Below are 23,667 nucleotides of genomic sequence, written 5' to 3' on the forward strand. Positions count from 1 at the left end.
CTCTGTCTCAAAAATAAATAAACATTAAAAAAAATTAAAAAAAAAATTAAATGATCGCCAGTTACCTTCTCTGCTTCTAAGAGTTCTCCTTGACCTCAGAGCATCTGAAAGTTTGAATAACTCTTAATCATCCAACATGTTTTTGTCATTCAACTAAGGTTTGTCATTCTACAAATTACTGAACACATGTGTGCAAGGCACTGTGCTAAGTGGTGTGAGGGACGCAGAAAGGAAAGAATTAATATTTGCCTTAAATTACCCAACAATTGTAATCTCATTGTTGTTCAAGTTTTCAGGGTGATCTTGGACAGAAGGAAAGGTTGAGACCTTTCATAAAACTATGGATTCTTAAGGAGCAACTTGTCTATCTTCTTGTGGGATTATTTACCTCATTGTTTCTAATCATAAAGGGCCTCAGTTTTGTAAGAAACATCCATCAGCAATAAGAAAAAAATTATGTAAACCAAGCATTTTTATGTGAGGCAGACTAGGTATTAGGTATTTTCCCAAACTCATGTTAATATCTTAAAAATTATTTTCCATAAATTTCACTATGGCTGTGCATGGGCATTTAGTCTGATTTGCCAGTAGTGTCCTGGTTAAATAACTCTTCTACATAATTACCAATCTGGGAGCACAGACTCAGCTATATCTTCTTTAAGTCTCTCTTTTTCTTTGTATCTTTTATTCTAGTTGGGTTACGCCTTGAACCATACAAATAGAAAACTAACATTGGAACCGAAAATAACTGTCAATGCCAAGATTGTTGTGGTTGGTGCATCCAGTGTTGGAATTTCCTTCCTAGAGACGCTGGTATTTTGGTGAGTTGTTTTACTTTATTTGTTTGTTTTTAAATAGGCTCTTCTCTTCTATACCTGAAAGGTTGTTTTGAAAGAAAAGACCTGAAGTTTTTTTGCCACCCCATATACCTTGCCTAGGTGGATTGATGAAGCAGTGAAATATTCTAGACTGAGGGTTGGCAAACTATAGCTCCTGGGTCAAATGTGGCTTTCTACTTGCTTTTGTAAATAAAACTTTATTGGAACACAGTCACATTTATTTATATGTTGTCTCTGTTTTCTTGATACAGGGGCAGATTTGAGAGACCGTGACAGGGACTGTTTAACCTGCAATGCTCAAAATACGTACACTCTGACCCTTTCTAGAATTTTGCCAACGCTAGTCTATACTAGTGTTTCCCTCATTGGTTGAATCATAAGAATCACCTAGAGCATTTGTTAGACTCCCAGACTCAGCACCAGACAGGAACACAGAACACAGAATCAGGAACTCCCAGGGAGGGCTCTGGGGATCTACATTTTAGCAAGTGCTCCATATGATCAGGCAGATTTGGGAACCAGTTTTGACACTGCACATCACAAATAGGCTTTCTGAAATGGCAGACAAGCCAGGACCTTTCTTCCATACCCTGCATTTTAGGCACCAGGGAACAGAGTAAAACCCTCCAGGGAAGACTGAGGCCTTCGCATCCCTTCAGTGCTGTTTTTTTTTTAATCCTCACAGCACTAAATGGGTTTCCTTTAAGAGCACATTTTACTGATAGATGATTCCCGAGAATTCTCAGCTTCCCCTGACTAGCTCTCCATCTGCTCACTGAATTTCAGCCCCTCATTGACAGGAAGAGCTCTGGGTTATTGTCCAAGAACTTGGGTTCATGGCCTGGCATCACCAGCACATGATGCGGAACCCTAGATGTGTTACCTCATTTTCTCTCAGACTTGGTTTCCTCATTTATTTATTTTTTACTTTTTTAAAGTTTATTTATTTTTTGAGAGAGAGAGAGAGAGAGCAAGGGAGAGGCAGAAAGAGGGAGAGACAGAATCCCAGGCTCTACGCTGTGAGGAGCCCGACGCAGAGCTCAAACTCAAACTGTGAGATCATGACCTGAGCTGAAATCAAGAGTTGGATGCTTAAGTGACTGAGCCACCCAGGCATCCCTGCTCATTTATTTTTTTAAAAAAACTCTCATAGATGTCTTTTTAAAAAAATTTAATGTTTATTTATTTTTGAGAGAGAGGGAGACAGAGTACAAGTGGGGGAGGGGCAGAGAGAGAAGGAGACACAGAATCTGAAGCAGACTCCAGACTCCGAGCACAGAGACTGATGCAGGGTTCGAACTCACAAATGGTGAGATCATGACCTAAGCCAAAGTCTGATGCTTAACCGACTGAGCCACCCAGGTGCCCCAATAAAGTCTCATAGTCTCATAGATGTCTTAAAAGAGCTTGGCTTTGGAGAACCACAGACTCCTGAATCAAGAGTCCAGTTTTTTTTAAATCTCTTGCTCAGGATCACATGAGAAATTTTAGCTCCTGTTCAAAACTGTAGGTGCTAAAAGATAAGCAGAAGATGGGAAAAAGCTCCCCACTAGCACTCCTCCAGAAGCCAGCAAAAGTACTGGTCCAAAGAAGATGGGTGAGGGTTAAGGGTTAGACAAGGAAAGGGGTGGAGGAAATGACCCCTACCAGGTGTTTGCACTTAGCTGATAAGGAGACAAGCTAATCCCAAATGGTTACTTTGCTCATTTGACATCACATTAACCAGATAAAGATTTTTTTCACTTTCCAGCCAATTTGTTCAGTTATCTGGATCATACCCCTAGTTAATCAGAAATAAGTCACATGTCATTATTGAAATTAGCAACAGAGCTCACATGCTTTAAATATTGTGGTCAGTCTATAGCAATCTTTCATTGCAAGAAAGAAATAATGAGAAGCACCCAGGAGCATCCATTTTCCCTTGTGTGCCACACTACAGTTTGAGGGCTCTCCTCATTCTGAGGGGTCTCTTCATCTAAGACTCTGAGCAGCAAGTCATATGTGACCATTTCTGAGTGATTTATCAGTGTGGACTTGTGAAATAGTAGTCAAGAAGTTACCAGAAACAGGTCTGAAATCTTCATTCAGCTACATACTTAGTCATGGTCTTATTTTAAATGATTACATTAAGATATATACATATCATTTTATTTTTGTGGAATCAACCTAGATTTAATAAAGACAAGAATAAATTTGGATATAAGTACTTGGTTGATTAAATTCCTCAATCAGACAGACCTTTTTAAAGCATTTTAAAGTACTCACAGTTCTCTGTCATCATTACAGATTACGTATACTAAAAATAGACTGGTATCAGTTTACGGATCTTGAATCCTTCACAGAGGAAATAGTTTTCTCATTATTTTCCCTAATTATTTTAAATTAGCAATCACCATAGTAACCTACTGCATATTTTACTTACCAGCTTAACTGCATTTGAACTAGATGTTATAAATGATTTGACCCGAAATGAAATGGAAGTGATCACCAGACACTGGCCCCCAATGAGGATTGAATCCAGATTTTAGAGGCAAGATTTAGAAAAATTGCCCTCCTGAGTTCCTGCACCACACTATCAGACTCAGCTGAGGCACTTCAGTTCCTGCAAAACCCATCTGAGGCCCAGTACAGCAATCTCTTTTTCCAGAAAGCCTGATAATCCTGTCGTCTGGAATCTAAACAGACAACTCTTTGTCCTCGTGTTGTGTGCATGCAAAAAAATTAGAAAGCATTTGTCCTCTTCAAAGGACACCAAAGGCAATCCTTGTACAAATTCTTACCCCTTGTTACATCCTTCTTTCCTCAAGTGCTAAGGTGCTACTGGGGGAGCTGAAGGGATTTGCCCTTAGTTATCAACTAATACGGTAGGACAAGGCTCTATGCAAGGGGGGAATAGTGAACATGATGTTTCAATTTTTGTGTGTGTGTGTGTGTGTGTGTGTGTGTAAAGCATTCTATCTGGTCCTTTGCTGTTACCCATCCAGTTACATCTTCACAGACACACCTTATCTCTGGTTGTCAGGCCTGTGGGTCCCCCTGCATCTTCATGTCCTTACCCGGTCAAGGTCTCCTGGGCCCCCGGTTCCCAGTGACATGTATGACAAGTGTTTTCTTAGGGACACATACCAGTATCCCTTGGGGTGCTCCCACCCTTCCACCCCTATTCAGTCTTCCAGGGCTGAGCTAAAGAGCGGTAGCCCTGCTCTCACAGCTTCCTGCAAACTCTGTCAGGCTTCCTGAGGCTCCTGACTGGCTGATGGAGAAGGGTGGGGGTGTAGGGTAATTCAGGGTCAGGGTGAGCCTCAGCTAATTTGTTCCCCATGCCCCAGGGCATATGCATTTATCTTCTCAGGATACTGTGTCCAAGAAACTCCAAGAGGAGCCTAGGAGGGAATGTATTTGGGCCCCAACATCCCACCCTATGGCCAGTGTGGGCTCAAGCCACATGCATATCCTGGCCTTTCCTGATAACCTTCCCTGCAGGGCACGGATTTCCATGGTGATCACCAGGAGCTGAGTAGGAGACCAACAGCTGGCATCGAGTCAGGGCCAGGGGAACTTACTTGGTGTAGGGCATGAAGAGGAGGAAACCCCTACTTACCTATGGTGTAGAGGGCAGTGAATCGGAAGGGAAAGGCAGTTCTTAAGACATTTTATTGTGAATTATTTAGGTTCTTCAGCATCCCAAGACATTCACATGATTGACCTGAACTATTTTTAAATTATGGTTCTCATGATTGATAGGTCATGTTCACTTGGCTGCCCCACTCCTTTGAGAATGAATGTTCTTGGCTTGGACAGTATAAGTATTTCATATATATTATCCTTCTTAGTACTTGTATTAATAAGACTTGTCTAAAACCCCAATCATGGGGAAAAGCAGAAAGAACCTGGCCTCAGCTGTCAGCCCCCTTCTGCTGTCAATCAGTGCTATGGCCTGTCTTCCTCACTGTGCTGAGAAGGTCATGGCAGGGACTCCCATGGTCCTGCCAGCCCAAAGTTCTGTCACCCAAGGAGCACCAATCTTATCTGAGTCCTAAAAGGAACTTCATCTTCTTGGTTCACAGCCAGGCCTGGAGGTGAGCATCTATCACCTGTCAGGGAAACACTATTTCCTGGAGGAGAGCTTTGCAACGAAGTCTGAAAGCTCTTTTCAGAGAGCAGGAGGCTCTTTCCCGCAAAATGTTAAGAGGTTATATTTTCACCAGCCACCTCACGCATGAAGTCCCTCTCTGCCGAACCCTCAAAATGTCATGCTTTGAATACTTCAAACTTTCCACTGAAGTACTCCAAAATCATTTTTTAAAGAGAAAAGGAGAAATGCCATGGCCCCAAAAGGGTGGGTGGGAACCAGGTCTGTGGACTCATCTTACGTTTCACGTCCTTCTTATAGTGTGGCCAGTGGAACAGCAGCGTCACCATCACCTGGGAGCTCGCTAGCAATGCAGAGCCCCAGGCCCTGTCCCAGACAGTGTCCCAAGTAGATAGCACCCCCCCCCCAAACAAATTACACAGAACGGTTTCTTCGCTATCTCTAGGGCATGAACTCACTGAGCTGAAGCAGTTAGTGGTTTATTCTGTTTCAGCTCTTGTGTCTCCCTGCTTCAGTGCGTTACATTATTTACTCCTAATTATGGAGCAGCTCCTTTTAATCCATTGTTTTAAAATCCTTCCTAATTAAATTCTGAGGTAAAGAATCTCTTGAGGAGCCTGCAGTGGCATCCTGGGATGACAGTGACTGAAAGCAGCCCCGGGTGGTATCCCAACAACCCTTTGTGCGCCTAGAGAAACACACACTTGGATTCACAGAAAGCGCTGATGGGCGGGAGGGCCCAGGCCCACCTCTTCCACTTCTACCACCACAAAGAGTTTTCTCAACAAAAACAAAACAAACACACAAACAAACAAACAAAGACAAACCCAAAGAATCTCATCAAGGGGTAAAATCTCTGATTTTCTACCTAAACATGGATCCCTCATCAGGTTGGGTGCGTGGGGGCCACTAAGAATAGCTTGAACTGAGGAGGTCACGTTTGCAGAGCCGCAGTTGTGCCCGGATGACCAGGTCTCCTGTTATGGGGCTGCATATCCGGCACAGCTGTGGGATCTGGCAGCAGCCAGCAAAGCGCTTGCAGCTTAATTAGACTTTTTTATCTTTACGTTTGTCTGAGGACATCTGAAACCTTCAGTGTGGCCTGTCACTAATTAGGTGACTAATTAAATAGTGCTTACTTGCTGAGCTCAGAGCTAAACCCCAGTGAACAGGTTGGTGACTGCCATTGTTCTGTACTGTTGGTCTCGGCCCCATGAACGGATGGACATGTGCTCTCCCTGATTGTCCTTTTGATACGAGGGCAAATGCAGCGTGGCGGCCAGGCCCGTGGCACGTGCAGCGCTGCCCTCCCAGGTGCCTGGGGAGCAGGCAGACTGGGCAGGTCGCGTCTTGCCGTATTGTTGTGTTGGCATCACAATGGGACCTGTCAGGGGCCCATACGGAGGCCGTCTTGTGGCTGGAGTGGGGTGGAGAGTAGGGACAGCTACGTGTCAAGCTCAGAGGGTCTGGCCTTCCCAGGCAGAAAGACCTGACATTCTGCCACTGGAAAATAATGACCAGACTCCCTGGTGTTGTGAATCACAATCGAGTTTCCTAACTAAATCCAATATTTAAATGTAATTAATTATAAATGAAAAAAATCTTCATTTATTGAAATTATCCACTCCTGTTCATTTCAGGATAACTCTTCTTATCTCCTACCTTCACCACTTTAGAGACTCAGAACAAAAGAAAAGCAAGACTCTTTGAGCAATATTAGGCCTTTTTTGGGATCAGCTTATTGTCATTTTTTGTGGGGCTTTTTCATGATTCTTTGAGGCTAAGGATGTTAATTAGGGAATGTATTCTTCATGATCACACAAAACATAACCACAGGTGTCAACTGAGTAATAAACTCACGCACTCCGTCTCCACCCTCTACTATTGTTTCATTTTCAAATGATGATGTCGGCACCTGCCTTTGGTTACATTCCTTCAAAAGCTGAAAACAAAGAATGTGGATGCAAGCAGTTTATTTGGGGGCCATCCCAGGAAATCACCTGAGAGAGCAGGGTGGTGAGGTGGGAAAGGGAGGGAAGTCAGCAACACCCCCAAAAAGCATTTGTCAGCAGGTTGCTGTGGGCAACTGAGACTCAATCCTATACTGGGACCCTTCAAAGGACACAATGGAGAGTGGCCCCTCTTTGTGTGAGGAAGCTGCGGTATTTACCCACCAGTTCCTGTCCTTCTGGTCACATGGTCACCCTGAACTGTTCTTCCAGCCTGTCCCTCCAGCTCCCATGGTCAAAAGATGTCCCCAGGCAGACAGGAACAGGAAAGCAGTGGGGTGGGAGAACCTTTTGCAGTTGATATAGGTAGGCTCCCTACCATCCCAATTTCTTTAGTCAGTTCTTTCTTTCTTTCTTTCTTTCTTTCTTTCTTTCTTTCTTTCTTTTTTTTTTTTTTATAAATTTTTATTTATTTTGGAGACAGAGAGACAGAGTGTGAGCAGAGAGGGGCAGACAGAGAGGGAGACACAGAATCCAAAGCAGGCTCCAGGCTCTGAGCTGTCAGCACAGAGCCCGACGTGGGGCTCGAACCCACCAACAGTGAGATCATGACTTGAGCCTAACCAACTGAGCCACCCAGGTGCCCCTAGTCTTGTTCTTAATTAATATTCAGTTGTCCTTTGGTGAAATACAGGGGCAGAGATGAAGGCAGAGAAAAAGCAAGGCTAGATAAGAAGACTGTGTCAAGAAGTTTTCAAGGCCACCTCTCTTCCCAGGCATTCTTGTAGCTCTAAAGAGGATCCAGTGTACTCCACCAGAAACCTTGGCTGGAAAAAAAGGTGGCCTTAAAAGCATGTGTTGGCAAATACTTTACTTCTAATTTGGGACAGAGATATGGTTAGATCAGTAGTTTTCAAACTGTGGTCTGTGGACCAGCACTTCTGCATTGCTTAGGGATCTGTTGGAGATGCAGATACCCAGATGCCACCCTATAAGGATGAATCAGAAATGCAGGGGGAGGTGTGGGAATCTGTGTTTTCACACCCCTGGGGGTCAGGATCCAGGAACCACTTAGTTAGCTCTCCCATGACTGATGGGGCCCAGGAAAATCATCCAAAGTCTGTGAACCTGTTTCTTCACCTGTACAATGGGGAGAGAACCCAGAATCTCTCCTCCTACACTGGCACGAGGGTTAAATCAGGTGATAACACACAAAGCATCTGGTAAGGCTATCACTCCAAGCTATTAGACTGGCACCTCCCCACTAATTAAATTTACATATCCAGTTTCCTTGTGGGAGCCTCACATTGTCTCTAATAGGAGGGAAGAGCCTGGGGAGGTAGGGTCTTCATATGGAAGATACTCTCTCCCCTGAGGATTAAGGATGAATCAGAGGTGTTTCTTACCAGTATATGTGTCTGCTCCCTGCTAGAGGTCCTGGTCTGGCAAAGATGTTCTCTTGAAATTCAGTTAGGGGCGCCTGGGTGGCTCAGTCGGTTAAGCGTCCGACTTTGGCTCAGGTCATGATCTCGTGGTCCGTGAGTTCAAGCCCCACATTGGGCTCTGTGCTGACAGCTCGGAGCCTAGAGCCTGTTTCAGATTCTGTGTCTCCCTCTCTCTCTGACCCTCCCCCGTTCATGCTCTGTCTCTCTGTCTCAAAAATAAATGTTAAAAAAAATTAAAAAAAAAAAAAAGAAATTCAGTTAAAATGGCTACCATCTCAGATTTACCATCAGGAGTACCAAGCAAGCCGACCAATGCTCTGTGGTGTTTCTGTTTTGCAAAAGTGCTTGACTGCAGAGAAAACTGGTGTTATGCCCTGCCCTGTTAGCTGTCTACCGAGGCTGAGGGATAGAAATCCCTTATGGACCAAAGACTCTCATGGTCATAATGGCCACATCTTTGGCTCCCACTGACCATCACTACCTAATGGGCTGCCAATGGATGTTTCTTAAGCCCTTTCATGATACTTGGATGCTTTTCAAACATTAATCTGGACATATTTTGGGTCCTCTCTTTTGCCACTAACCTCAAGTTTATCATGTAAGTCTTGAGGGGGCTCTGAGTGCACCCCACACCCCAAATCCAGGAATTCCACTGCATTAAAAACAAAACAACAAAACAAAACAAAAAACAAGGCCAAAACAAAAAATTCACTTTTTATTTATGTGTCTCAAATATTTAACGGATCATATACTTCCTTCATTGAAACTTATATTAAACTCTACCCACCTTTCTTATGCACCCAAAATCACTGGGAGCCCCTCACTTTTCTGTGCCTAGAACAGTGGTTCTCAAAATGGAACACCAACATGGACATCATTTGGGAACCTGTTATAGAAATACAAATTCTCAGGTCCCACCCCAGACCTACGGTATCAGAAACCTGGAGAATGGGGTCTAGGGATTTTTGTTTAAACAAGCCCTCCAGGAGTGACTCGGACTTTAGTGGCACTAGGTCAATGCCAACTGTCCCCATCCTGCTGTCCGCACCTTTCTCATGTGCAGCCTCAGTTCCCAAAAGACAAAGGACACCGTACACACTCAGTCACAGCTCCCTGACCCCGACTCAGCTCTGAATCCACTAGTCACTTTCTTGCATCCCTATACCTTCAACCGATTACAGAAGTGACTACAAGCACTTTGAGGGAACAAGGAGGTGTCAAACTGCCCTTCTCGTACACCGTTTGATATTGGGTGGCAGTTTGGAGAAGCCTGGAGACATGGTAGAGGTGTCTTCTGTAGAGGTGTCAGGTAGTCATACCCTCTGGGGGATTGGAGCGCTTGGAGCCACCGTTGAAACCCAGACAAGGCAAGGCCAGTTACTGGGCACATGGCTTCTGGAGACCGTGTTAATCCCTAACTGAAATTCTCTGAAGATAATTTCTCTCAAAAGGACGACCAGAATCTTTCCAATCCTTACCAACATAGTAAGGCACTTGTGCTAAAAAAAAAAAAAAAAAAAAAAAAAAAAAAATAAGCCCTGAGTTTCCTTTTATTTTAAGAACTAATGATGGAGAAACATGTTATGATCAGCGTCCTAGACATGAGCGTAATGTTGAGCAACTTTTTCTCTAAGCAACAGATTGTGAAAATTCCAGACTTAACAACTCTGTACATCAGAGCTATTTGTGGGGGTGGGGCTGGGATGGGGGTGGAGGTGGAGGTGATAGTTATAAAAAGAGTTTCCTGGGCCCCTATTTCTGAAGCTACAATTCCAGGAATATGTATTTTTAAGAATCCCCAGGTAATTCTAACATGCACCTGGGTATAGTAACCATTTATGTAGACATTTCCTCAAAATTGGCAGCTCTTATCTGTAAGGAAACTTATTTCCCCCTATAATTGCTCATTGTAATTAACCTGTTTTTATGAGCTTGTTTTCCAAACCACATTTTCTAATTCTCAACAAATCATATATAACTTCTATGTCATATCATTACTTCAGGGCTTACTTACTAGGCATAATTATTAACTTATCATTAAACATGACATAGCTGAAGTCATTACCCCATATCATAGTATTTACACACTAAATTGGACCTAGTAGAAAGCATCTCATATACTTCATGCTTAAACTATCACCATTAAGAATAAAGGTTCAAGAATATATAAATGCCATGCATGAGGAAACCTGACCATATGGTGTCTATAAAGCCTTGTAACCACGAGCATTTGCCCCAAGCAGCAAACCTGTCCTTATCCCCACCCCACACCTCCACAAGTGACCTCATCACTTTTGGATCCCCACAATGCTCTGTTCCAGTCTTAAGGAACTGATTGATTGGTGTCTTACATTTTGCCATCTCTTATGTGCAGAGGCTTTCCAGCTGGTCTTTCATAACTGCTGTCTTAGTATCTACGTCTTATATATGCTCCATGTATATAAAAATATGATCAGAATACAAATGTGTAACATTTTTACTCATATGTACATAATCATTTCCCATAAATTATAAAGCAAAATCCAATTTCATCTTAGTTTGTTTTGCCAGACTTCCAAATTTTATTCTTATTCGTTAAGTGACCATTTCAAACATTACATTCATTTTCATTTTTTCAGTTAGGATTTATGTGTTATTTTTATGCAGAGATACACAAGCTTTTCATCTGAGTTCCTGAATCCCCATACCTTCCTTCCCCTCTCCCTCCCCCTGCCCCCAGTCCCTTACCCTGGCCACCACCCCCTCCCTGAAGGGTCCCTGAAGAATTCACAAAGCACCGGCAAACAGACATTGTTGGGTTCAGTGTTGATTCTAGATCCTTGTCCCAGGACATAAGCCTGGATTCAGGCAGGTTTGAGATTTGCTTCTTGGCCCCTTTTTCCAGGCCTCACCCTGGTTCCTACTGGGGCTCCCATGAATAGGAGAGCCATGCAATATGGCACCGAAGAGAAGAGAGAAAAAAGGTCAGAGAGAGAGATTTGAACTTCTTCTTTGCCCCATGAACACTCCCCCACTTTTAGAAGTGCTCAGAATCCTTGACCCCACCCTCTTCAGGTCTCTCTTTCTTTGGTCTCCCCCTGGAGGTCTGAGTGTGCCACTACTGACAGCCAGGAGGCCATGGATGCAGCTGTTGGGCTATTTTTACTAAGACAACAAACAGGAAGTGGCCAAGGACATTGTCAAACAAATCTCTTTGTGAGCTAAACAAAATAATATTGCTGAAGAAAGTTAACAATTTTTCAGGGAGAACCTGGTAAATTCTCTTAAACAACTTATAAATATTTTGACTTGTTTTGCCCTCCATTTTTCTTTTGGTATTGGGAGTTCCCAACTTTTAGGTTCCATCTATAGCATGTCATGATTAATTTTGTGACATTATGTGATAGCATTAAGACTGAATCAGATCGGAGTTATTTTTTGACTATTTAAATAAGCAGTTAAGTTAAATAGCTGTCTTGAGCTAGGATTTACTGTAATTTAGTAAACATTTTTGTCATTGTTCTGAACAATTCAGAAAGCAGAGATTTTAGTAAATTGTAACATTTAGATTGATGTGGGATAATTATTTTCTCTCTCTACATTATCTATTCAAATAAAAGCATTAATGAAAGCAGTTAATTAAATCACTGGCTTTGGTTGCCCTTGCTATGCCAAAAAAAAAAAAAAAAAAACCCTACAAAAAAAAAAAACAAAAACCAAAAAACCCAGCCAGGAAAAAATTAAAAATAAAAGTAATAAGCATTTACTTGGCAGGCTGACAGGTTTCTACTGCCCAGAAGGGTAAGCAACATGAAAAGTTTTATGTTTCTTTTATCATGCTCACAGTAAATTGGCAATGTGACCCCTTTATTTGAAGGATAAGGATGTTTAGACCTAATTTTGTAGCTGTCCCCCTGAAGCATGGAATGAAACGCAATACCTTTTACTTATTTCCCTGGATACTCTAATCCCTCCCTGCTTTACACGTATCTCTGAGCTGTTCCTCCCCTTGTATCCACAGCAACATGAAATCCCCACTGGAATTATCCGCTGCGAAAATGCAGGTGCGCTTGTTTAATGTTTCATTGGCTTGAGCACTTCACTTGAACTTTTTTTTTTTTTCACGACACAGTGACCTTTGATTTTGGAGCAGAGGACTCACAGTGATGTTAGTATTGTTTATATACAGTAAGCCAACACCACTAGATCTGAGAACGGTGTTGTCTCTGTGGTCCTGCTGTTCTGCCATTTTGTCTACTGTATGCCCAAATCCAAGATGTACCCTGCGACTCACTGTTCTGTTTGTAGGAACTTCTAAAATATTCACTGGTCATCAGATTAAAAGTCTTAAACATTTGATCCTCATATGTCACCCTCAGAAGAGCTAAAATCTACTAAAACTGCACATTATAAACTTTATGATTTTGGACCAATATTCTTAGATAGTTATAAGTTAAGAAATGTTTGGATGTTTCTGAATCAGATTAAAAATTAAATTAAAAAAACACAAGGTTGGAGGAAAAAGTGGACACATTCATAGAAAGGCATGAAAGAGGGAACCTTCACTGAATAGCAAGAAGTTTAATGAGGTTAGTTTAGTCCCCAATACAAAGGCCTTATATACCGTGCTCATGAATTTGGACTTAATATCTTAAATCACTTTAATTAAATAGTTATTCATTTAAAATGTTTTATGTAGCAGGCAATATTCTAAACATTTTTACAGATACCGTCATTTAATCCCACAGCACCCCTATAAGGCATTAGGTTCTGTTATTCCCATTTTACAGACTAGGACACTGAAGCACAGAGAGGTTAAATAACTTGCCACTCACCCAAGGTCAGAAACCTAGTATACTAGAGGCTGGCATCCAACTGAGGCTATCTGACTCTTGAGCCCATAGTCTTAGCCACTCTGCTCTGCTACTATCAAAGTGGTGAGCAAACATGGAAACTTAAAACTAGGAACGATTGAGATTGGATTTAATTTAAAAAGAGGTTTTCGGGTCCCCTGGGTGGCTCAGTTGGTTAAGTGTCTGACTTCAGTTCAGGTCATGATCTCGAGGTTCATGGGATTGAGCTTTGTGCTGGTGACGTGGAGCCTGCTTGGGATTCTCTCTCTCTCTCTCTCTCTCTCTCTCTCTCTCTCTCTCTCTGTCTTTCCGTCTCTCTCTCTCTGCCCCTTCCCCATTTGCTATCTCTCTCCCTCAAAATAAATAAATAAACTTTAAAAGAGGCTGGACGTGGTGACCAGTTGTGGAAAGTGAGAAAGAGGGTGGGAGTCTGAAGTTGGCTCTCAGATTCCTAACTTGAGAGGTGGTTAGTTGATCATGCCTTTGACTAAAATAAAGGAGCAATGGAATGGGACTACATACTGATTTGGGGATACTTGTGAAGCAGCCACATTAGGACTGATAGGCCCTTGGAAATTGGGTTTTGAGCTCAGAAGGAAGCTTTCATGCAAATACGTAAGATGAAGTCATGGTGGTAGATAACATCACCCAGGGAGATAGACACGAAAACTGAGAAGCTTGTGAGCAGAGAGATGGGCAAAGGAGGAGGAGCTGGTGAGAAAAGCAATAATAAGAGAGAACCTGAAGATAATGTTGCCCCAGACAGCATGTTCTATGGCTGCAGCTTTTGGGTAGGGCCTCCTTCCTGGCCCCAGCTGTCACCATTTCTTCCATTCACATCAGTAATGGCATCCGACCATTGCTAGCTCCTGGATGACTCCCCCTTCCCCTTTCAGTTCCCAGAACCCTACACATACATCTGCCTTTTCTCATTTGAACCACATGGTGTCAGCCACCTATTTCCTCCTCCAAGCCCACCTAGCCTTCCTCCATGAGTCAGTATGAGTAGAGATTTCTAGTAGGTTCCCAGTATTTATTCTGCACTTTGTCCTTGGTAACAGAACATTGGGCAATATGGTTCTTTAAAAAAAAAAACACACTGTATTTCTCTTTGAAAAACCATATTTTCCAGGCTCTTTCTGCTACATGTGGCTGTGTCCCTGAGTTCTGGCAATGTAAGCAGAAAAGTCACATGGGATTTTAGTCTCTTCTTAATGGACAGCCTTTTCCACCCATTCCTCCTTCCTTCTGCCTGTAATGTGGATATGGGATATGATGGCTGGAGCTCCAGGAGCCACCTTGGGCCTGAGGAGACATTGAGAATGGAAGCCCCCTTAGAGTAGCAGATAAGCAAGGCCATGGCCCCTGTTGACTATATGGCTCCACCCTATCAGCAAATAAACTGGTTACTTCCAGGTTTATAAGTAGTGTTGTAAGGACAATTTGCTGGCATAGAAATAGGGAGAGGGTGCCCTGGGTGACTCAGTTGGTTAGGTGTCCAACTCTTGATCTCAGCTCAGGTCTTGATCGCTGGGTCATGAGTTTAAGCCCTGCATTGGGCTCCATACTGGGTGTGAAGCCTACTTGAAAAAATAGGAAAGATAGAGGAACATGAAGAGAAGACAGGGTTAATGGAGAGAACCTGTCTTTTGAATTAGAGGGAATGGAAGAACGCTCTTATAGATGTTTCTGGAGGTTATAAGGGAAACGGGGAGGCGGGGGGAGGCCTGGTGGCTTGTCTTTGTTTTCTTTATGGTGTGAGAGATGTACTAACTTGAGAGTGAGGAAAGGGGATGGGAGGGAGAACAATAAAGGTTAAATTAGTGACCTTGAAGATTGGATAAAGGACCAGAGTAGCCACCGTGAAGAGTGCATAAGGAATTTGGCTAAGGCTAAAGAAAAGGAGTAGAAAGTTTGGTGCCCTTACAGATAAAAATCCAGAAAATGCCCCCCACTCAACAGCTTTTGGAGAAGTCTTTAATTGCACAATTGCATAATTCAGTATATTATAGTGTGGCAATTTGGCAATTTAGAAGTCATTTGATCCATGTTGTTAGATCATTCAAATTATTCAGTGCCAAAGGGATTGTTTTTGTAGTAAAAGATATAGCTGGATAATTACTAAGCCGCCTGTTCACAGAGAGCTATAAAAATGCCCATGTATAACTATTATTAGTATAACATAAACCACATTTCCATCACATAGGCACCAAAGCCAAAATAAATTCTAACTTCATGTGAGCATCAACATGTATTATTAGCTGCATTTTGCACTTTCCATTAAATGTAAATAAATTAAAGACCTGTCATCAGTGTGCATTTGCAGACTGGGAGCCCTAAGTAGCTGGGGTTAATTGTGACCTTTATGTTATTTGAACATATTCAAAAATTTTATTCTTATGATTAGAGGAGAAGATGTGCTGGGTTTTCTTTGTATCAGATAAGAATATTCATTCTTAAATGACATGCATCCTTCGAGACCCTAGAGCACAACCTTTCATAATATTTAGCTGTTTTTAAATGTCAGGTGCAGTTGAATTTATTACATTGCCGGCCCATGCCATTACCGAAAGTCTCCTGCTTGTAGTGGTACTTAACAGATTGTCAGTAAATTGATAGCATTTCCACATTTGGAAAATTTCCAGTTTCCTCATGGGAAAGGAGGGCAGGTGTTTTCCTCGAACTTGGTGAAGGTTTCTTTTTTGGCATTTGGTTGCTTGAAGGGGAGGTGTAAACTCAGAAGAGATTTTAGAGAAAAATATCTTTCTCACCATCCTATGAAAAGATCAACTCACCCATAAAATTTTGCTGACTTTAGCTGAAGGGCAAATTTGCCGCAGGAGTATTTTAATGCTTAAGGGAAAAGATGGAGTGAGTCTTAAGCACATCCGTTCTTCAGCAGCCTCTGCTTATGCTCCTGGGTGTCCTACTTAATGTCACTCACAGGACTTGGTTAGAGGGCAGTGAGGTGAGTGCAGAGGGCACTGCTGGGGGTCAGAAGAGAGATGGCTCTCACTTCCAGCTCTGCTGCCCATGAGCTTCAGCTGTGAACAAATTACCTGTTTCCAAGCTGGATTTTTGTCTGTATGAAATGAGGATAATAAAACCCTGCCCCCGACTTCCAGCACAAACTATCTTTAACACTAATCCCTATGATGATGCCTATGAACATGCTTCGGGCCCTGGAATGTCGATGCGGGGCTCCATCCCAAGATCCTGGGATCATGACCTGAGCCAAAATCAGGAGTTGGGTGCTCAACCCAGGTGCCCCCTGAGAGGCAATTAAAAAAAAAAATGAAATAGTGTCTGCCATGCTGGTGTTGTGGCTTCTGGACGTTTCTGCAGTTAGAGGCTCCAGAGCCATCTCCCTCCTTTCATTGACATGGTCAGTTCTGTTGGAAAGTTTGTGCAAAAAGAGTTGCTGAAAAGAAAAGTTCAGCAATTGGATGATACATAAGGTAAGGTTAAATTGAATTATAAATAAACCTTCACCAAGTCGAGCTTTACCTCCTTTTTTGTGTGTTTTCTTCTCTCTCCTCAGCTCTCACCTGAAGTTTAGTAATCTCACCCTGATTTCAACCCATGGACTTCCTGGAAAAAGGCTTCTGGGCACTGAACAAAGGAAGTTTTTAGCAAGCGAGTAAGAATTCCATTTGATTTTTCATTCTGAGGCCAAATGTCCTCATTTGGGTGCATTTCTATGCAAAATACAGTTGACCCTTGAGCAACACAGGGTAGGGTGGGGAGTTTAGGAGCTCTGACCCCCATGCATTCCAAAATCTGCATGTGGCTGTTGACTCCCCTAAATCTTAACCAGTAATAGTAGCCTATTGTTATCCAGAAGCCTCACCAATAACATAAACAGTCAATTAACACATGTTTTGTATGTTACCTAGAGAAAAGAAAATGTTATTAAGAAAGGCACAAGGAAGAGAAAATACGTTTACAGTCCTGTACTGTATATATTGAAAAAAGTCCATGTGTAAGTGGAGCCACACAGTTCAAACCTGTGTTGTTCAAGGGTCAGCTGTAGATTTCAGACTGGCAAGGGAAGGGTGGCAGACTTTTCTTTCGCGGTTCAGACTCACTTAGAAGATACAAGTACAGGGGCATCTGGGTGGCTCAGTCAGTTAAGCATTCGACTTCAGCTCAGGTCATGATCTTGCAGTTTGTGAGTTCAAGCCCTGCATCGGGCTCTGTGCAGACAGCTCAGAGCCTGGAGCCTGCTTCAGATTCTGTGTCTCCCTCATTCTCTCGGCCTCTGCCCCAGCTTGTGCTCTCTCTCTCTCTAAAATAAATAAACATTAAAAAATAATAATAATAAAGAAGATACAAGTACAAACTTGTTAATGAGGGAATGAAGAGTTGGGCTGCCATTTTGTATTTGTGAGAAGATGTCTGCCCTCTTCTAAACAGCTGGGATGGAGCCTACTAACACAGCCACCTCCTGCACTTGACTTCAGAGTGTCACTACGGCACAGGGGAGCTTGGTGACTGTATTTGCTTCAGACCAGGGGACTCCCTCCAGGTTCAGAGTTGGGAGATAAAGGCAGGGCATTTCACTGGGGTGTGGGTCTCTCACCCCTACCCCCTGGGCCTTTGTCATGAGGGGCTGATCATACTACGAACTTCTTGCCAGTCTGGGCAAGCTTCATTGGTTGCATCCCAGTAGAATCACTATTTGTCAACATCTGTTCTAGAAAATGCCATTTCATTATCACACAGCTTCCATTAATTATAATTTCCTGTAGCAAAGCATGGGTACAAGAATTATTAGGCTCCCTGCCTCTAGAAACAATGTCCCAATTTTTCCAACAAGGAGGAAGGAAATTGTTCCTTCTCAGGGTGTTCGTCCTAGAATCCATGATGAAGAGATCTTCAAACAGTGAGAAAAAACAGCAGCTTCCTTGCAAGCAGAACAAGGCTCATTTTGACCTAATACTTTTATTTATGAGACTGTGAACTTCTTTTTTTTTTTTTTTTTTTTTTTTTTTTTTTTAAGGATATCATCAGGACAGTAAAAAAGTCATGGGTTTTTAGCCAGATGGATGCAGATTGAGATTCAGGTGGATTTCCCCTATTACAAAAGGGATTTTATGTCTCTGAGTGGAGTTTTTGACTGTGAAAAGCAGATGATAAGCCAGCCTTGCTGGAGTTTTTTGTTAAAATTACTATAACAGCAAGTTCTGATACGGGCTAGAGGATCAACACATGTGTGTCTCTTTTTCTCATTGCCCTTCTTCTAAATTAGGTGATTCCCAGGAAATGTTGATCTTATTGATTAACATCTCACAAGGAACTTAATTCAGTCAGCTTGATACAGATTTCAGTCAACCCCCATGTTAGGTAGGCTACAGGAGAGAAGAGCTAGCAAATGACTTTGTGCTGGTGTGACTGCCTGGGATCTGCATGTGGCTAGATGGGAAGTTACCTGGTGACCCCGCTTCTGTCCTCGCCTCTCCACATTCTCAACACAAAAGCAGAGCAATGCCACAAAAATTTGAATCAGATCATGTCAACTACCGAACAGCCTGGAACTGTACTGACCAATGTGGTGGCTACTAGCCACACAGGACTATTTAAATTGAACTTCAGTAAAGTTAAATGAGATTAAAAATTCTGCCTCTCAATTACATTAGCCATGTTTGAAGTGATCAGATAGCTACATGTGGCCAGTAGCTTCCATATGAGACAGCACAGCTGCAGAACATTTCCATCTTCATAGAAACTTCTAGAATGTTCCCACCTACAATCCATCCCTGTCTGCTTACTTCTCTGACTTCATCTTTGACCATTTTTGCCCTTGTTCTCCCCAATGTAACCACTACAGTCTCCTCTTTGTTCGTGAAACACAGCTGGCAGGTCTCCACCTTGGAGTTTTTGCTTTTCTTTTTCAAAGTCTTTGTTTAAATGTTAACTTTTCAATGATACCTACCCTGGCCACCCATTCATTTGCAACTAACACTCCCAACACACTGCAGTCCTTCCTCTGCTCTATTTTTTTCTTGCTACTGAAATTCTTCTAAATATTATCTAATTTTCCTTTCAAAATTGCTTTTATTTTTCATATTCTGAATCCTTAACCTACAATGTAAACTCTACAAGGGCAGGCATTTTTTTGTTAACCAATGTGTCCCTGACATCTGGGACAGTGCTTGGCACATAGTAGGTGCTCAATAAATAATGTCAAGTGGATGCAGGTTGCATCTAAAGGCACCTGCAAAAGCCCTCTCAATCAGGTTACATAGATGGGGACTAAACAAGACAGCCAGATGCCTCTGGGTGAGTAACTGCATGTTACCGTAATTCTTAGAAACCAGAAATTGAAGCACAAACAGGATGTTGCCTTTCAAAAGGTCCTCCTACCTCAATAAAGGAAATTATCTCTGTCATGGAGTTTAAAAAATTTTTTAATGTTTATTTATTTTTGAGAGAAAGAGAGAGAGAAAGAGAGAGTGTGAGCAGGGGAGGAGCAGAGAGAGGGAGACATAGAATCAGAAGCAGGCTCCAGGCTCTGAGCTGTCAGCACAGAGCCTGACTAGGGGCTTGAACTCACAAACCACGAGATCATGACCTGAGCCAAAGTCGGCTGCTTAAGCACCCCTGTCATGGAGTTTAAGAATAACTATTGCATTGACATCCATAAATTTTGTAATTTAAATTCCTCATTCTAAATACAAACTTCGAACTTTGCCGTAACCAGTGTTTTGATTATTGCTGTTACTAATTTTTGAATAGCCATTTTGTGTGTCCTCACCCTTCCCAGTCCAGTGTCTTGTAGAGGTGCTAATGACATGCCAGGATACAGCAGAGAGGAAGGCAGTGGGTGGAAAGGAGAAACAGGAAGCAGGAGAAATCCACTAATTGGACAATCAGCCCTGAATAGTGAATGTTAATTGTGATGCTCCTTCTTCAGAGAGTGTCACAATAAATCCTTTATGAAAGCCTCCAAGTTTTTTTCCAGTTCTGAAGGGTTCTGATTCCATGAAGTGCATGGATCTATCCTGCTTGTAATTGCCTCCCTGGAGTTTGCTTGTAATTTTGCACCTAGAGCTTTGGGCTAAATCTTCTGACCACTGGGTGTTGGGGGCAAGCTGGCCACTTTACACATATGTTCCCTTCTAGAAATTTCCCCATCCTGCATTTCTGCTTTTTCCTCCTCCTTATTACCTGCTTCCAGAATGTTCTGTGAAGACAAATTTTCACTTTATTTTTGAGTCAGGGTCAAGCTCACTTGAGACTTCAGAAACATGAAGTTTTGGGGTGCCTGGGTGGCTCAGTTGGTTAAGCGTCCAACTTTAGCTCAGGTCATGATCTCACAGCTTGTGAGTTCGAGCCCCACGTTGGGCTCTGTGCTGATAGCTCAGAGCCTGGAGCATGCTTCAGATTCTGTGTCTCCCTCTCTCTGCCCCTCTCCTACTCTCTCTCTCTCTCTCTCTCAAAAATAAATAAGCATTAAAGAGAGAGAGAGAGAGAGACATGAAGTTTTATTGATATTTCCTCTTTGGTTCTTTCTCTCTTTTACAGAGAACTCTAGTGGAGATATTTCTCTTGTCACCAAGCCATGAGGCAGTCCCTGCCATGTTAGAATCCTAATGCTCATTACCTCTGCTTAGGAAACAATTTTGGGAACGTATCACCATAAGTCTCCAATGTCTAATTTCACCTACCTGATGGGTAAAGCAGATCCAGAATGGATTGTAATCACCTACACAGTGATACTTTAAACGGACTATTATCATTCAATGTAATAACAGACTATAAAAGCAAGAACCCCACATATTCCAATGTTTCCAAAGGTTCCCCAAAATACCATGTTCCATGTGCCATTTCCACTGGACAGAACTTCAGATTTTAACTCTGAAATATGCATTCTGACATTATAAACACTACTGTCCTGCTGTCATTAAAAATAACAGTCTTAACCTTCCCCAGATTTCCCCTGAGAACTTTTATCTTTGAGCAAACCCTCATAAGACTAATCCCTGTGCACTAACTATATTTAATTTTTCCTCATCTTGGACGGCTGACAGTGTACTTCCTATTATGCAGAGACTGTGTAGCAAATAAGGGCAGTCCTCTGTGGGTCTCTCATGAATGTGTGAAATCAACAGAGTTTCATGTGTTCCTGTTAAACTACCAAAATGATTTTTTTTAAGAGAATTTCATCCCATTCTCTGTTATATTGCGGGGACAGGACAGCCCCTGATTTTCTTTTCTTATTAAAAAGAAACGTTCTTGTTTTTAAATGTTGTTTCATGGAGAGATACAAAACTCAGAGCTCCCTTCTCTTTCACAGGCCCTTGTAACAGGGTCTAATGCACATCCATTATGAGAATTCCTTTTGTGTGGTGAGAGCAGACTCATGCATGGATCAAAAAGAAAAAATGTTCTCCCGTTACCACTTCACAATCCCGTTGGCGTCCAAGGAGGGTAAACAGGATTACGCATCATTAATATTATTTAGAATAATACCCTTCATGTATACATCGCAACTGACAAAACAGCATCTTTTACCTTCTCAGATTTGTCCTGTACAATGAACAAGCCAGTCACCTCCTGTTCAGAGGTGAAGAAACTGAACTATTGAAAGGTCATGCAGAGTCCCCAGGGTCCAGTCGCACTGGGACATACACCATGACTCAGTTAAGCCTTGATTTAAGTGAAACACATACTGGGGTGCCTGGGTGGCTCAGTCTGTTGAGCATACGGTTTCAGCTCAGGTCATGATCTCATGGTTTGTGAGTTCGAGCCCTTCATTGGGCTCTGCGCTGACAGTGTGGAGCCTGGAGCCTGCTTTGGACTCTGTGTCTCCCTCTCTCTCTGCCCCTCCCTCACTTGTACTCGGTCTCTCTCTATCTCTCTCAAAAATAAACATTAAAAAAAAATTTTTTTAATGAAACACGTACTGTTCTGCCACCCTACACTCTGGGTCTTCAGAACAGGATCATTAAAAGGTCACGTACATGAGGTCAGAGCTTTCAGAAAATTCTGGAAACCATCCTCAGAGAACTCTTTAAACCCAAATCTACCAAAACTCCACTTTTCTCACACTAGAGTGCTCAAACTCAAATGGAACCTAGAAAAGAAAACCTGTCCACCTTGGACCCACTGTTTGCAGAACTACTAGTTCCCCGTAAATCACCTTTGCCCTCTAGAGCAAATCCCAAAAGTCTCCAGGGACTGTACTCACTGCAAACCTAACTCCCTAATTGACATCTTCTCTAAATAAAATGTGTAGTTGTTTTGGCCTGAATCCATACACTAATTTTAAGAATGAGTCATTTACTGTAAACATTAGCAAATATGAAGGGGTCTCAATATTCAGGACCTTGACCCCTGCCTTTGGGAATCCTCCACAATGTCACTTTCTTCTTCCTCTTTCCCTTTCAGTCTGTGGTCAATATGATAACTCAACAGCTAAAGTAAGTTTACACCCACCATGAAATAGAAGCAGAAGAAAGAGTGTACGTTAATGATTTCACAGAGACACACGCGCACACACACACAGTCACCCTCCCTGTTGTGGACTGGCCTATGCCAGCTGGAACGATTTAGCTTTAATGGGAAGATGTCAGTTTGTGACTGTCTCATAATGAAAAATCCAGTATCTAGCCACGGTCCTAGTAAAGTCACATCAAGAGCACAGACTTGGCCCACGAGGGGACTTGAACCAGCTCACCAGATGTCTAATTAATGCCCACTGTCAGCTGCTCAAATGTCACTGACGGAGCCTCTCTCTTTGCAGCCACTGTTTTAATGATAAAGATTATGCGTTGATGTCACTGTGCTCCTGGGTCAATGTGGTGGTTGGTAGAATGACTGCCATAGACCGAGTAGCCAAGCATGTGGTAGTTTCCAAAGAGGAAATCGTGCTCTATGACCACCTCATCCTCTGCACCGGACAGCAGTACCAGGTGAGGCCGCACACGGAGATCTTAGTGATTGATGGTTAATGCGTTTACTGGGGCACACGTTCTAGGGGTTAAGAGCATGCCTTCCTACCAGGACAGCTGCCACTCTATTCATAAAAGTGCCCGCAAGGCCTGCACACATGACCAGAATTGTGTCCGAAACCCCTCCTGGAAATCCATTCCAAGAAAAACATTCTGCTCAAGGGTAAAAATCACAGCAAGTAGGAGAAATGTCATTCTTTAAGCTGTTGTCCAAAAGTCTAACACTTACTGCTCACCAGAGCAGAATCCAGACACAACCCGGCATGCATTTGTGGTAAATTAATTTATGCCTCAAGAGGCTAACATTTGGCGGTGGTGACGGGCTCATGCAAAAGTATTTGAAACATGCGCACCTTCTGTCAACCCTTATTTTATTTTGTCTCTCAGTTATAAAACTAGGAAATGTGACTGATTGACTACCCAGTGACCGTGCTTTCCATTTGGATTAAATTCTCAAACCACATTTGAGGAAAGCATTGCTGGATACAACTGAAGCTGTTCAATGTCTTAGGGAAGCAAATTTTAATATTCATTCTTTGCAACAAGCATTAGC

At 42.5% G+C, this 23,667-nt stretch overlaps 1 protein-coding gene across 1 annotated transcript in view; it reads left to right on the forward strand.

The window, feature by feature from the left end:
- Positions 1-23,667, forward strand: part of CFAP61 (cilia and flagella associated protein 61) — a 270,944-nt gene that overhangs the window by 156,216 nt on the left and 91,061 nt on the right. Inside the window, exons 17-19 of the mRNA XM_047067515.1 lie at positions 694-821; positions 16,700-16,798; positions 22,907-23,075. Coding sequence (XP_046923471.1) covers positions 694-821; positions 16,700-16,798; positions 22,907-23,075 — 396 coding nt within the window. The remainder of the gene's footprint in view (positions 1-693; positions 822-16,699; positions 16,799-22,906; positions 23,076-23,667) is intronic.

The sequence above is a fragment of the Lynx rufus genome, unplaced genomic scaffold (assembly GCF_022079265.1).
Source record: "Lynx rufus isolate CCGP_SWC_20201006 ecotype Redwood Valley unplaced genomic scaffold, mLynRuf1.p SCAF_8, whole genome shotgun sequence".
Classification (NCBI taxonomy): Eukaryota; Metazoa; Chordata; class Mammalia; order Carnivora; family Felidae; genus Lynx; species Lynx rufus.